This window comes from Embiotoca jacksoni, unplaced genomic scaffold (assembly GCF_022577435.1).
Source record: "Embiotoca jacksoni isolate LCO1_2020_lvr unplaced genomic scaffold, fEmbJac1.0.p SCAF_9, whole genome shotgun sequence".
NCBI classification, from domain to species: Eukaryota; Metazoa; Chordata; class Actinopteri; family Embiotocidae; genus Embiotoca; species Embiotoca jacksoni.
In genome coordinates, this window is record NW_027185447.1 from 16,559,964 (window position 1) to 16,576,081 (window position 16,118).

Sequence of the window (16,118 nt, forward strand, 5' to 3'; positions counted from 1 at the left end):
AATCTAAGTGAATTATTTTCCATTTTCTCACCACTCTGAAGAACAAACAAGCACCAAGTTGATAAGAGCAGTTTTATTTTTTCTTCACGATACCATTTATTGTATTTACAATATGTAAACAAGAACGAGACACAAGCTCAAAACAGACATGCTCACAGGAAATAATATCCAGCCAAAAATACAGTTTCTATACATGTCCACCCAGTTCTTAGACACAGTCTGACCAGGATTTACATCAGCTTTGGGTAACCAGTTAAACAGAGACTTTGCTCAGTGATGACATTCATGTGAAGTACTTTATTTTCAAATAACTTTTGTTTTTAGACACATAGAAATGTGATTTCAATAAACATACTATAAAAACATATAACACTATAAATATTGTTCAGGTATCTTCTTACAAAAACTTTGTACAGTTTACATTTTTTAGTTATTTTTAATAAATCAGATATTTTTTTTTTTTTTTTTTTTACGTAGGCCTATAAGATGTGGAACGACAATACAAAACTGGTATGAGACAAAAATGCCACCACTTACATGAAGAGGACATGGTTGAAATGTGATCATTAAACTTGCATTACTCAACACCTCAGTTGACGTGAAGCAGATGTGGTTTAAACCAACGATGACACTTGCATAACTCAAAATATCTCTGATGGCACCATGGTAAATGTGTATCTACTGCTGATGGCCGTTTCAAATGTTTTGTCTCGCAATATGGAGATCAATCAACAAAATAAAAACAGCCGTGAGGTGCTTAGAAGCAGCATTGAAAGGAATATTGTGGAAAATATTCTGTGGGTTTATACAATCTTGTTCAAAGCTGAAAGAAGTGGTAACAGAGCTATTACATAAAGCTACAGTATGAAAACATACAGACTCACATTTTATTTCTCAAGAAAGACTACTTTCACATGCTGAATCCACCCTTTGTGGAAACTGAGAATGAGCGGTGAACCAAAAAAAAAAAAAAAAAATGTCCACCAAACTGATGTACACATGGGAATGAGAAAAATCCAAGTGATTTGTCACAGAGGTGCAAGCCTTGAAGCACCGAACAGCGGCATCACAAAGTGTGCCTGTAGAGTTGAAGTTAGGTCACAGTAACACCAGCACTGTCTTTGCTTTTGTCTATGAATGTGGGAGAGTTGCTTTTGTCTGATATGGATCCTGTACCTGGGGGTATGGTCTGTGTGGCAGGAGAGTGGCTTGATGATTTGATTGAGGGGTCAGAGTTGGAGTCCACCTCTGGCTCCTGCTGTGATCCTGAGGCTGGAAGGAAAAGCAAAATATAACATGAGAAAAGTCACACTGTGCATAAATGCTTTAGGTTTGCCTTTCATCCCACAGATGATGTAAGAAAGGAAAAAGTCTGCAATAATAAATACAAATAGGTTCTTTTGCAAAGTCACACGATACTTTTAGGGCTTAGTGGCCATAGGGATGTTTTTACAGAGGGACCGACTGTACGGAGGCTGATTTCATGTTCATTTTATCTGACAGCATAGCCAGAGCAAGACAACACAAAAAAAACTGCCTTACAATTTCAAGCAGGAATGTTAAAGATTCCGTCTCTAAAAACTGAAATGGCATCAAATAACCATCCTACAGAAGTCTTGTGCGACTGTACAGACTGTTTTCTGCTAAATCCAGGTATGAAACAACCCATATACTAAATATATTATCAGTAGGAGATTCATTGTGTCAGACACATCATCCTTTTGTACAATTATAAAAGAAAATCATGATTACTAAGGTCCAGTAATATTCTCCAAAATCAATATTCTTCTGAATAACATCAAAAGACACCTATTCTCATGGTACACAGTAAATTATATATTCTTCAGTATACAGCTCCTGTAGTAGAATAGATTACCTTTAAATTAATGCCACTTCAATGTCATGGGTCTTACATGCCAAACAACATTTTACTTTTGGGTGGTAATACTTGATGAGCATGTACAGGGTGCTTCATCTGCAACAGACACACTGCTGTGGTGGTGAATTGACATTGATCAGACTGATGACAGCTCTGTCATCATTAAGTGCCCCTCGGCCATCTCTCCTTTACTACAGCGTCATGTTTTCATGTTGTTCCCCATCTTTTGTAGGCTACATTGAAAACCTTTGTGTGAAAGCTTTGTGCACAGTGCAAAATATTAATCAACATAAGACGGTGTTTTATCAGTTTTTCCAAATTGAATCAATTTATCAGAAGTGTGTTTATGTTACCTGACTGTGTGCAGGACTTCATGTGCTCTGGCCAGTGGGCTTGTTGGCAGGGGTAATCACAGTAACTGGTGTTCCAGCAGCAGTAGAAGATGGCCTCCTTCCTGCAGTTGGCGCACCACTGCTTCTTTTTGGTCTCGTCCACTGCCTGCTGCTTTTCCACTTCCATCTGCTTTTTCACCTCAGCCACCAATCGTTCTCTTTCCTGCTCCAGACTCTGCCTCATCTCGGCCATCGTCAGTTCTGCATTTAAGCCAGAGAAAGACAACAACAAAAAAAAAAACTCATCTGAGACTTATGAGTAAAGCAGCTAATGTTCCGGTAAAACCTGTCTGAAGAGTGCATAAACTCTCAGGTGGTGAGGAGACATACAGTCTTGAAAGCAGAAAACGTACCCAGATTGTGCTTCATCTCTGACAACTCTTGCTGATGCAGCCACTGGAGCTTCTCAATCTCTATCCGTAACCGTCGAATCTGAGGCAAAAATACACAGCAATTAGGATCACTCAGAATAGTACAATGACGCATCAAAATGCACCCATTTGAATGTTGAATGTTTACCTCTGCAATGGTGTTTCCTGAAGTGCTTTTGGAAAGATCGTTGTAGATTTCAGTCATTGTCCCCTTTATCGAGTCCATGATCTGCAAAGTTTTGGCAAAGCAACGGGATTTTAGACAGTTTTAACTATTCTAATCCTGTAAAAATGACATCAACAGTTATTTAAATGTATATGAAGCTCTTTCATGTAAGTCCTTTCCCTTAAGTCACATACAGTACATCTAAATTGTTCCAAAATCATAACATGTGAATGTAATGACAGCGCTGAGGACTCCAACTTACTTTGTTTGTGTATTTGGCTATATCTGCAGCGACATCTGCAGAGACTGTGGGGATCTGCATATCTCCTGACATGTAAGAAGAGCTACCCGATGTGACCAGGGCAGCTGTTGATGAGGACGCATTCTGAGGCGGGTCTTTTTGTTGCCCTGCAGAGGATAAAGTAGGAAAAAACCAAGAAGGATATATTTAGATACACTTTTAAATTGTTATATCTCAATGAATAATTATGAAGGTGTACATACCTTTGGCTGCTTGTCTGGTCTGATAGCGAGTACTTGAAGAGGAGTTTTGCGGTTGTAACTGCAGCTGCTGTGGACTGCGTGTCTGCCCCGGACTCTGGGCCTGTGTCTGCACAGCCGACTGCTCTCCATGCTGCTGCTGCTGCCTCTGCACCTTCTGCATGTGCCACTTCTGTGACGACGTTTGAAACTTAGTGGGATTCCAAACCACCGCACGCTGCACGGCTTGAGCTGTCTCTTTAGGCAGTAGAGGGCGCTGTTTCTTCAGAACTGCAGGTCCTGGGGATGTTGTGGAGACAGGAGAGGGGGCACTGGTAGAGCCACTGGTGGTAGTAGTGGTGGCGCTGGGCTGACCAGAAGCTGCAGTGGACACAAGGTTGAGCGCTGCCGTGATAGAAGGTTGTAAGGAGTCTTTCAGGTTGGACGCAGCTTCTCGTGCTGGTGTGACAGATGCAGAAGATGAAGGCAGTTTACCTGAGCAGAAAAAAAAAAAAAAAAATAAGGGTGAGGAATTCTGGAAAATAGGAGGTTTGAAAAGTCAGAGAGTTTATCAGGCACTGGAAGTGTCGTCAGCTGACAATTCCCGACCTGCCTTACAAGCCCAAACAAGTCAATTAAGGCCGAATGAGATAATCAAGTTTTGAGACGTTACAGTTGGATGTGAAAGCAAAAAGCAACAGTGCATTAACATTTAAGGAAAGGCTCATTTTTAATGTCTTTTACAGAGGAATATTTACTTTATTTCACTACAAAAATCAACAAAATGTGATTTTTGCTCATTGGTGCTCTAACTTTTGCATAAAACTGTTTTTGGAAACCAGAAATGGCCTTTGACACAAATTTGAAGACAAAATAGCCAAGAAAGTTTAGAGAATAAATGATTGGAAATTACTTGTGGGACGCTGACAGTGGCCTTCTGTGAACTGTGTGTGTGCTGTAACATTATAATACCATTTAAGAGTACCATTTCCTACAAACTGAGATACAAGTCATAATGAGAATCACAGGAGAAAGTAATTAGTTTTCCAAAGGCCTCACCTTCCAACTTGGCAACACTAGACTCTTTGAGAGTTTTGGCACCAGAAGACCCCAGCTCTCTTCTCGCCCTCTTTGAGTCACGGCCTCCATGTTCATCCCCAAGATCAATCACCAGCTCTCTTTCAGAATCAGAGTCTTGTTCAGGCACTGATGTAGCAGCAGCTGCTCTGCCCTCCTCTGGAGCTTTGGGCTTATCAATGTGAGGCTGAGAGTGGGGTGTTTTGGGCTTATCCTGGAGGTCCCTATCTGAGCCATTGCTACTCTGCTTCTCTTTGAGCAGAGGTTGAGAGGTGACTTTTACCCCTGTGCCCGCAACTCCCTCCTTATTGTCTCCCTCCGTGCTCGCTTTGGGCCTTTTTCTCTCTGCTTTGTCCTTGTCATCCTGGGCGGAGCTCTTTGGCTTGTGTTCGTCATCACTGAGGTACTCGCTGTCACTTGAGTCTGATTTCTCGGAGTCCTCAGAGTCACTGTGATCCACATCCCTGTATACATCTTCAGAAATCTCATCAATACCTGTGTGGAGAGATGTACATTCTTCATTATGCGTTTTTGAAAGTGTTAACTAATCTTTGTCAGAACAGAGCAAAGGCAAATAATAAAAACGTTCTTTAGTAATAGCTGTTATCTAACCCGTCACAAAGTCACACAGTGTCATAACAGGACATGTTGTAAAACAAATCATGTTATGACACATTTATCAAAATATAAAATCCAAATTATTCTTGCAAATGGGCATCATACATAATAAGTGAAATACTTTTGTACTCTGTTATGATATAATGTATCTTATGTTTACACTCTTTAAGTGTAGACATCACATTGCATGTCATGTACAGTACTTGTTGTAAAGTTCTGTGACAAAACATAACACAAAGTGATTGTGAATGTACCGAGCTGTGCCTTGCAGCTTTCAATAGTCTTGTCCAGACTCCTGATGGGTCTCTTTAGGGTTGCGAGAGTAGCTGGTGCACCCTGTTGTTGCTGTTGTTGTTGCACGGTCTCACTCAGCTCCTTCAGGTCCATCTCAGCCTTCACTCGATCTGAAAGGAACGGGTACATGTTGGATTAAAGCACAAATTCATGAATGAAGTCATGATAATAATAAGTATTAGCCTTCGCGACAACATAAATACAGGAAATTTGTGCTGTCGGCACTGACCTAGGTTGAGATTGAGGATGCCCCCCGTGGCTGCAGTCCTCTCCTGCTTGGGCACCAGTCCAGGGTTAAAAGGCTTCGGGCTTCCTGTCACACTGCCTGCAGCACCCATCTTCCCTGAGAGAGGAGATGCTGTAATTACAAGACAAAAAATGATTCGTTAATTTGTAATAAAAGTATCAGATATAATGTTTCAAAAAAGCATCATTGCAGTCACCGCAGCCAGAGTAATGTAAGCATGAGCATTTGTTTACCAGTGCAGTCCATAGATTCTTCTCCGGTGCTATAATGGAAAGCAGGATTCCTGCTGGCCTTTTCCATATCTTGCTCTCCATCGGACCCGGTGTGAACCGAGGAGTTGGTGCTCATGGGAGACCGAGGCATGTCTGTCATTGACACCCGCCGACTCAAACTACTGGGTGTGGAGCTCTTGTTGAGGACCATCTTGGGAGATGCGGTTATATCAAAGTTGAAGCGAAGTTTATCTAGTTTCTCTGTTTTTACCGTCCCAGCACCGGGGTTGGAGGGATCCAGTAGCATCTGTAGTTGGTTGTTGGGTGTGTAGGGAGTGCGGAATGGTGCGTAGTTAAAGACCCCAAATTTCTTGCGAATGTTTTCCACATAGACCTCCATCTCTTGCATGGCACTGTTGAAAATGCTCTTTGTTTTCTTCACAGAGAAAGGGATCTCTTTGGACATGAGGTAGCAGTTGTTGATGGGAACCCAGGCCCTGTGTGGAAGGACAGCACAAAGCACAATAAATCATTTAATAAAACAGACCAACAAGGACACTAATCATGGCCGAATCTGGATCAAACAACTGTAATACAAGGAGCCTGTTTCCTCTATAGTGCACAAAGATTAATGTTACCTGTCGTGTTGCCCAAAGAAGCGTGCATCTACTTGCCCATCTTTTTCACGTAGTGCTTTTGCTGGCCAGAAAGGAAAGCCCTTGAGCTTAGCCCAGACCAGAGGGTGTGGTTGACTCTGTTGGAAAAAAAACAAAAACAATGAGATCAAGTGCTTCGCAGACATACAACTGTATAAATTCAGCTTAAATGTAGTATTTAAGATAAAAATTTAAAAAAAAAAGACCTACACATGGCTCACAGAACCAGTTGTCCCTTTTTTGGCATGAAGACAGGTAGCACTCAGGACACACCTCAATCTCATTCATCTAAAAATACATAGAAAATGCCAAGAATTACATTCATCCATAAATGAAATATATTTACAAAACCATTGGCATCATTAGGTTAGTAAAGCTTCTTTACCTCATGTTCACAGATCTTGACAATGACTTTTGCAGTTGCTGTTAACTTGTGGTTACCTGGAACGAGGACACAATTTTATTTATATTTTCGTTTGTAAATTAGTAAAGTAGATGGATTAATAATATATATCAGCACCCTACCTCCATTATAGATGATACAATTGTGTAAAATCCATTTCATATCAGCAAGAAAAGCTTCAGTGCAGCCATACATTTTCTTTTTGACATTCTATTGAAGAGTGAAAATAATAAAAGAATTAATGACAAGAAGCATCAGTGAAAATAAGCATTTTGTAAGACTTTTTGCCATTTATTTTTATTTTTTTTATAATTTTTACTGTGCAAAATGAAATAAATATTGGTACCTTCTCTAAAGTACACAAGTCCATGGGATGGAAGATGTACTCTGCATAATCCGGGTGCTGTTCCAAAGATACCGGTTTCTGAAAAGGCTCAGTCTGCTCAGTTTGGGCAAATGTGAAATCAAAAAACAGATGCATTAGTCCAAATTTGTTGCCTCATTTCCTGGATATATTTCCAAAAGTTATGTGTTTGAATATAAAACCCACTCTTGGGCACAGACAGACTGTAATACAATCCTTACCCCAGGCTGTTTAATCTTTTGGAGTGCATATTTCAGCAAGTAGGAGAGCTGATCTATCGTCAGCATTGTCATTGCCTTGCTCTGAGTTTCAATGCATTCAGCAACTGTTATTTTCTGCAACAAAAAAATTATTTATTAATGAATGTACAAGACAAACTACAAACACCAAGCAAAACTAAGGAACACAGAGACTAAGTACATCTTTGTTCTATAGTTTACATTATCTGCTATCTTTTGATTTAACGTGTACATGATAAAAAAAAGAAAAGAAAAAAAAAAAGAAAACTGTGCCACTGAGTTGAATTTAATGATGAACTTTATTCCTCTAATAATTCCCTGACATTGTGGGCTATTAGATACGCTTGCAGGGGTGTCACACCATGTGTCATGCAGGGCCAAGAGGGTGCAGGTTTTGGATCAACTAAAGCAGGTGATTGCATTTATTTGTTTCTCCTCACTGGCCGGAACTGCTCATGGCACATATTGCGACGCCCCTTTCTGTCCACTCAGCAAGCGTCATTACCACCGTCATTTGTGTATAACCACACACATGCATGTCTTCTGCGAGATACCTCACACTCTGGACAAAACCAGTCGCCCTCGGGCTCAGCTGGTAGTTTGAGGCACTTGGCGTGGTACACCCTGGGGCAGAGCTCACAGCAGAGCACCTGACCCTCGCGGTGGCACAGCCAGCAGTAGAAGTCATTCCTGCCGTCCTGCGGTACAACATCAACAGGGTCTGTGGTGAGTGCTGGCTGCTTCATATAGTAAAAGGGACCATGTCTTAGCTCTGACTGAAATGCAGGCAAGAGAAACAAGGGGGCAGGTTTCAAAAAACACGCAGGAACACAAAAAGGTGCAATGCAACAGAAACAAGGCAACAGTAAGGTGGGATAAGCAGGGTAAGCAGCATAGAGGGTAATACATACGATAAATCTAACACAATTTGTTTATAACAAATACGTAAACTATCTGAACACCTAGTCACGTGACAGTTTCAACTGAAAGACTAACCCAACAGGTTTTGGAGTGTGAGCTTAAGCATAGCTCATCTTTCACCTGATGTGGCTCTCTGGTAAGTACCCAACTGCTTCATTACTGGATGAATAGAAGCTGATTTATTTGGTTTAACAGCTCAAGATCATTTTTTTCTCAGTGTTAATCACCTTGAGCTTACACCAAATAAATGTTTGGTGTTCATTTTCAATAGTAGTGATAAAGTTTAACTTATCCCAGAGAACCAAATCATGTATTCTAACACTAGCATGAAAGTGCGAACTATGCTTATGCCACATACGTGTCCAAAAATAATACTACATAGGCTAAAAATAACTTTCAACATGCAGGTTAACATGGGAATCACTAAGCTATATATTAATGCCAAAGTGCCAAAATGCACAACACCTTAATACAGCAAAACAGCTGGATATAAATAACCATTAGTGACTGATGTTACATTTTAGTAGTAATCAATAACACAAATCAAGTGGGGCTTTTTTTTATTTTTTTTTTTTTAAAGGATTTTGAGTTGACCATATATGCATTCGTGAAACACCCTCCAACCTACAGACATGCAGTATTCACCCTCACAGCAGGTTACACTCTTATATGTTGTTCCCCTTTTAAAATACCAGTATGTTTCAGTCACTATCAAAACTGGTGTGTTCTCATAGGCAATATGGCATATTTTTAAAACAAAAACAAGACGCCCAGGACTGTGCTTTTTCCATCTGCAGTCTATGCAGGGTTCTGTTAAGAGTTTATTCAAATTTCTCTCGGTCTTGTTCTAGTCCGTAGGTTTCTGTTAGACTAGCTTAGAGAAGAAAACTAGCAGTGTAGCCTATCAGAACTGTGTGTCAGGTGGTCAAATGGCTTCAGAAAAGCCCCCTGCAGCTTTCTAATGCTGGTTTCAGGAGGCTTTGACTAACTATTTATTTTTAAAACCAACAATAATTGGCCAGCTGTCTGAGAGTGAAAGCGTACTCTGGGTTTTACTCCTCTCAGGCTTTCTTTTTCGATTCTTGACACAACTAACTACAGGACTTTTTGTGTGCACACAAGTTGTAATGCTTTCTATGAGAGACACTGAAAATGTGCTCCCTTATTGTATTCCCTTTAACAGCCCGCTTTTCACCCTGCCTCTTCAAATTGACTATAAACGCATGTAATTTCCGACGTGGTCTTTAACGCGTCATACTGTCACAAAATGTTAAGGGCTGGGTTACGTCTGAAAATAACTACTTTGCTTATTGCGTTTTCAGTGTGATGAATTGCTTAAGAACAAGATTACTTTTTGGCTGAGTGGACAGAGAAGGAGCCTTTGAGAACACACCAGGTTGTGAAATGAGCATACCGGAGCCCTTACCTGGTCCTTGTTGTTACAGCCCAAAGCCCCAGGCTTTTTCTTTTTCTTGATGGGGCTGGGGGAGGTGTCTGAGGGAGAGTGTCCATTGGAGGAATGGGTGGGACTGGACACCTTTCGTTTCTGTGGTGCCACCTGTCGCTCGGCCAACCCCGGTGGATCCGGGACTGGATGCGTAAAGACAGTTCAGGTCATCACACAACAGGAGTCACACTTGTTTTGTTCAATGCACTTAAGACCAACACATTACACAAGCTTAAGAAGATTAAAAGACAGGTGCAAAGACAGTAATTCAGACAGTCCTAGGATAAATCGGAGGGTATAAGGAGGGAAAAAGAAACCCAGAAACTGTAAAATGTCATCCTGATTATTTTAATGAGCCCAATGAGAACCCAAGGGACGAAGTGCCCTCTGAAGCATTCCGTTTCAGCTGAGAAAGACAATGGATTCAGTGTTTTAGCCTTCAATTTTTAGATACTATTAACCTAATCCTACAGCAATCACAGCAATCTAAAAAGCAATTACTAAAGATGCTTCCTGTAAACTAACTACAAGCCGTGTGCAAAAACAAGCAGACAGTAAGCCATAATACATTTCCTTTGCAATCACAGGAAACCAACAAAATGTATCAGATGCTGCTCTGAAACCTTACAGTAAATAACATCTACACTCGATCTAAAATGTTTGACTGCTAATGTGAGGTACTCGGCCTTAGAGACTTACCTTTGGATCGCACAGATGCATCCATCCCCTCTACCACATCAGACTCCGTCTTTATCTCCTCCTCAGCCAGACTGCAGAGCGCCGAACAGGGGCACACAGAAACACAGAAAGAGAGGCAAACACAAAGTCAGAAAGGATGCTGAGAAACCACATCAGCATAACAGTAAACAAGTGGAACACCACCTAAGGCACCCAAGTCCCAGAGGATCTGTCAATAGGGACTCTGCTGGTTTCCATCGTTATGGTTTTCATTTGATTTTACCACATCGCCGACGTTGTGGTGTGAAGTTCAAACCCTTTCCATATTATCAGTGACAATCCAGTCTGAAAATGTTCTTTATAGTGCAAGAGAGAGAATGGTAACAATCACCATGGCAACACTCCTCTCCGCAAAGCACAAGTTGAGAGTCTATAGACCTATAGTAACAAGGAAGCCAGAGGGAGTTGGTCCATACTACTGAAGGGACAGCCTTTCATGGTGATTAACAATATACATGTTTCTGGTACCTCATAAGCCCCTTCAGTAACAACAGGGTACCCTCGATGGATTTGAGCCCATTCATGGAGACCAATAGCAAGAGATCCATCTAGCAGCCTTCAAACTATAATAAGGATATGTTCACATAATTGTGGCGTTTTGACTTTTGTGTTTCTCGAATTATAATTTCAGCCATCAACCTCGTTCCCCTCCGTTTTTACAAACGGACATACATCAGTATATCCGTTCACAATGAATCCATCCAAAAGCTAAAATTACAACACGCCTATCTACTACTGGAAAAGCCTCCTTTCTTACATCTTTGCCTTTGCAAAGCATCTCATTTCCTCTGAGGAAAAAAAAAGAAAAAAAAAGAGGGCCTGGCGATAAATGAAGGTCTTTGAGTGTTTGGCTCCTCCTTTGTCAGAGCAACGGAGGGCCTCGTTCCAAGGATGTAGCCTTTATTCACAAGCCCGGAGAAGAAAACCCTCCCAAGGACCCCTGACAGGTCACACACTTGACCAGTTCATAGCTCTGGCTGCAGCTCTGGTTTCCAGCTAGGATGATGAGTTTTCAGGCCACAACTCAAAGGTCAACCACATTTGTGGGATAAGCCTCTTTTTTTTTTTTTTTTTTTTCCCAGGAATGCTCCTCATTTCCCCTCCTCCATCCTTAAAGAGACATCCCACACAAAGTTAATCAAATGTCAGGCAGAGGAAAGTTAAAATGCCTATCTTTAAGGGTTTAATGAATGAGATACGACGAACCGAAACCCTTAAAGAGATTAGATGTGATCACATCAGCAAGTAAAACTATCCACACTTAAACATCACTACAACCTAAATGTTACCATCGCAATGTAGGGACAATTAATCATTCAACAATGAACGAAAATTGTCATTTGATCCGAACAAAATATGCAGCTACTGTAGCTCACAATCATCAAGCTTTCTAAACACCTTCCTCTGTTCTTTCAAATATTCAGTAGACTCCACAGATAGCTTGTCAAACTGAAACCTCAGATAATAAAAGCATCAAAACTTGCATTGCCTGAACAGTGACGGACGCGGGTCGAGCAGTGTTTCTTTCTTAAAAATATGGCATATGGGTATCCTGTTTCAGCCTGCCAACAGTCTCACACACACACACACACACACACACACACACACACACACACACACACACACACACACACACACACACACACACACACACACACACACACACACGCCCCCAACCCCTCCGGGGCCTTCCTGTTCCGGACTGAGTGAACAAACGAGGCCCACATGAAAATAAGACAACGTTAGCCAAGTCACTCTGCTACGTGTAGCACAACCCTGAAAAGAGAGAACATTCGCCGTCACCAGGTTGCTGAACAAAGTGCCACAACCCTGACATTTGCATAATTAAAACTAAAGGCAAGACATTGCTGCAACTACCAGAAAGACAGGATGAGCAGTAGTCAAAAAGCAATGATGATCCAAAGGGCTTTTTTTTTTCAGATCAGGAGCTATGATCCATCATACAAGTAGTAGTTAGGCAAATTAGATCCTCAGCAGACTCTGAGATATATTCCAGAGAGATCAGGTTCAAGAAGACCCTCTCAGTATTCCCCTCTGCAAGTACTGTAGTACCTGATGGACAAAAAGGAAACAACACTGAGTCAATGCCTTTGGATTCCACTCCTGTGAGAGACGAGCAGGGTTCTCTCGTCACAGAAAATGGAGGCCACAGCTTGCTCCCCTCCCCCCTCTCCCCCATCCCCCACTCCAAGGCTCAGACTCAGGCACTGGCACATCCATGCAGGAGGACCAGAGAGATCTGTGGAGATTACAGTCCAACAATTTTTAAAAACACGGCTGTTTTCAGGGCAAATCTGCACGGGCAATAACAGAGACAGAGGACAGACGCCGAGAGGGAAGCACGGGGAAATCCAGTTAAGTGAGAAGCACTGATCTGTTTTTTTGTTTTGTTTTTGTTTTTAAATGTCTTTGATCTTGGCTTCCTTCCTTCCCCATGAATACTGCTGTCATAGCATAGCTACAACTTCATTTTCAGGAAAATAAAAACAACACTGTAAAGCCACAGTCAGATCCTGGCTAAGCTATTCTCCATATGTAAATGAATAATGATTTTAAAAACATTAAATAGAGAAATATCTGTCATGTGGCTCTATTTGGAAATCCGGAAATCTGCCATTGAAAACACTGGGAATTCATATTATTGACTAAAAAAAACATCCTACTCAGCTTGCACCACAAAACCCCTGAGAGAATATTTGGTCTTGTAGTATCAAGAGACACAAATTCCTTTTTCAAAAGACAAACAACCACATGCAGACAAATGAAAAAAAATAAATAATAAATAAATAAATGCAGACTGTTAACTTTTGCTTATCCTGACAGTAACAAAAACAAAAATAATTCAAAGCATAAGATGCAAACATTTCATAAAATAATGATTTTAGCTTTATAAATATGACTCTTCTAGCACGAATCCCAACACTTCATACTGCTAGTATGTACAGTATATCCTGTATAAAAGAAAGATTTGACCTGGATCTTATACACGGCTGTAAAGGGTGAATCAAAGATGGCTGTGGAATTTTCCAGAAGGCCCTTGCTCTCCCTGCTGCTCTCCCTCAGATTGTCAATCTTTAACCTCAACTGCAGCTGCAATTGGCTGGAGGGCCAACAGGGTGGAACATTATTGGTCGGCTGTGCTATGCCACACAGATCACAGTGTGCAGACTCCCCTCTTCCTCTTAAATAGCATTTTTTTTTTTTTTTTTTTTTTTTTTGCTGCAATGCAGAGATTTCCCCCTGCATCACACTTTTTAGTTCGCTTTCAGTTGAGGTTGCCCCTCTTGATTAAGACATTTTAAAAAAGAAAAAGGTGATTTTTTTTTTTTTTTTTTTTTTTTTTAAAAGGCCTTATGGGAGATTTATATTCATGGTTGAGACACATAACTCAGTGGCTGTTATTCAAGCTCTGTTGCGTTGATGCCCACAAAAACCTGCTCCAAACACCAGGACGTTACACATTACTGACACATTTAGCTGTAAATGTACCATTTATGTCACATGCTCTCTCGGGCACTGTGGAGTAGTAAGATTAACTTTTGGTTTTGGTTTTACAGAGTGTGAATTAATCGTAGCTTAAGAAGAAACACTGACTTGTTACGTTACTGTTTTCTGGCTGTTGTGTAGATGAAAAATGCCTCCTGTCAGGCCGCAAAAGAAAATAAATCCTTCTTTGTTTCCCCTACGCAGTTGAAACGGCTAAAAATATGCAGCATGACATAACACAACGTACCATCTAGTTACGTCCTGAAAAACATCTTATGACATATTAATATTGTTTCCAAACTTGGAAGCAACAGTGTAAAGCCTCTTCACACATCTTTAGATTTTCACATTCCTTCTCAACTGCATTTTTAGATTCTGCATCATAGCATTTCATCTTATGTAAAGCACACTATTTTGGTTTGAAACGTGTTATACAAATAAACCTGCCCTGCCTTTGTGTCCTTTCACAAAACCTGTTTTTTTTTTTCCCCCTTTAAATATCTGGATCAACAACGTTTTTGTTTTGTGAAAACAGGTAAAAACAGCAACAGGGAAAAGAGAAAACAAACATGATTGTTCAACAGCAGCACATTTTAAATACTGTCAGACACACAAGAACACAGGTGTCACATACAGATCCTGACAAGTCTCGTGCTGTTTCTCTGAGGGGCTGTCTGATCTGTGAAGTGAAGGCTAAAGTTCTTCCAAGAGGAGCTCTCTCAACACAAAATGGCCACGGTCTGCTCTGAGAGTGGAGGAAGCGGTTTCACAATAGTACTGTGGTGTGAAAGAAGCCAGGGGCAAGAAACTCAGGGCCTACGACTCCATACAGATGTAAACCAGTGTTTTAACAGTTCATTTCTAAATATTAGACTGTAAAAACTGGAAGAGATTTGCCCTGTGATAAAGGTCTTTGAATGTGGGCTCATCTTTTGACCAGTATGGAGCAAAAACTCCTGCTTCAGTGGAGTTTTCTTGTATGTATACCAGATCATACAGTTTTGAGTTTCTGAAGAATATATTTCACAAAAACCTATGAAAACACGAGAGAGAAATACAGTATTGAGTTATGCCCTGTACGAACTTGCCCTCCTAACAAACACATCTGTTGCCCCCTGCATCTATTACCCGGCTTGGCATGACAGAAGAAAACAGTACAGAGCCAATCCACTTACAAAGGGTACATAATGCCCCCCCTTCCTCCTCCTCGTCCACTGCCCATCCCCCATTCTTTCTCTGCCAGCCTACAACACAAGGCTGCCACAACAGAAAGGAGATGTGGGTGCCATTTTTAAATCCAACTCTCTTTTGCATTATAAAAAAAAAAGGAAAAGGATTTGCCATGGTCCACTCTGCCTCCTGTATGGCAGCCTGGTTGTCTGGGGCACCCATGTGACCCTGAGACATAGAGAGAGAGCAAGGGTGAGAGTCGTTACCCAACCCCCCACCCTCAGTGCTGTGGAGCACAGAGGCCTGCCGAGGCCTCCAATCCACCCCAGCTCCTCCTCCTGCTGCTGCTGCTGAACACTAAACAGATTTTAAGGTGTGCACGTTTCATCATTAGAAACCAACATTCACCACAACAACAAGAAGGAAGCCATGTCGTTATCAGAAGGCTGAGATAAAAAAAAAGACAGAGCTTACCTCTGTGGATGCATGGCTGCCTGACACACTGTTATGTCAACACTTATAAAACATGGAGGACACTCTCAGCCCTCAGCCGGGGAAGGCTCCGCTCTTCAAGCAAGGCGATCAGGCCCCGGTGATGTTAGCCAGATCCTGACTGGTCGCTTTCCTCACAGGCAGGATACAAGGCCGCACCTGATTGGCCGAAATGTTTCCTGAGTAATTATCTTTGTTCAGTGCAGGCAGGGGCAGCACTGAGAGTCAGAGACAGGGGAAGAAAAATAAGCACAGAGCTCGGTCTAAAAACAGAAAATAATGTCATTAATATGGGTATTTTTGACATACAAACCCCATTTAACAAGGTTTTGAAGCTTCCAGGTGTAGAATCTGGTGGTGGCTGGCTTAGTTGAAGGCTTTAGAAGTAGAAATGGCAGCATGTAGAGTGTTGGTAGCAGGACACCATGGCTTCTCTGCACAAGCC

At 41.4% G+C, this 16,118-nt stretch overlaps 1 protein-coding gene across 3 annotated transcripts; it reads right to left on the reverse strand.

Moving 5' to 3' along the window:
* Positions 1–58: 58 nt before the first annotated feature.
* Positions 59–16,094, reverse strand: LOC138193215 (MYND-type zinc finger-containing chromatin reader ZMYND8-like). Of its 3 annotated transcripts, XM_069141104.1 has the most exons (21): positions 15,987–16,094; positions 15,656–15,891; positions 10,466–10,536; positions 9,746–9,909; positions 7,953–8,174; positions 7,381–7,494; positions 7,142–7,234; positions 6,918–7,005; positions 6,778–6,833; positions 6,603–6,680; positions 6,375–6,490; positions 5,758–6,233; positions 5,507–5,635; positions 5,238–5,387; positions 4,348–4,860; positions 3,313–3,783; positions 3,071–3,216; positions 2,791–2,871; positions 2,625–2,703; positions 2,233–2,472; positions 59–1,272 (listed from the first exon to the last, which is right to left on the reverse strand). In XM_069141104.1, the coding sequence occupies exons 2-21, from the start codon at positions 15,667–15,669 to the stop codon at positions 1,094–1,096; spliced, it is 3,480 nt and encodes a 1,159-aa protein (XP_068997205.1). In that variant the 5' UTR covers positions 15,670–15,891; positions 15,987–16,094; the 3' UTR covers positions 59–1,093. The 3 variants fall into 3 exon arrangements, with proteins under 3 accessions (XP_068997205.1, XP_068997206.1, XP_068997207.1); XM_069141105.1 differs by lacking the exons at positions 15,656–15,891; positions 15,987–16,094 and adding an exon at positions 13,499–13,819; XM_069141106.1 differs by lacking the exons at positions 15,656–15,891; positions 15,987–16,094 and adding an exon at positions 10,649–12,680.
* Positions 16,095–16,118: the final 24 nt, after the last annotated feature.

What these genes read in the sequence shown, in the direction of transcription:
- LOC138193215 (XM_069141104.1), bottom strand. An exon ending in AAGCTGCAAGGCACAGCTCG is followed by an intron (nt 4,861 to 5,237) that starts GTACATTCACAA and finishes CTCTCCACACAG; the next exon opens with GTATTGATGAGATTTCTGAA. An exon ending in CAGGAAACACCATTGCAGAG is followed by an intron (nt 2,704 to 2,790) that starts GTAAACATTCAA and finishes TTTTTGCCTCAG; the next exon opens with ATTCGACGGTTACGGATAGA.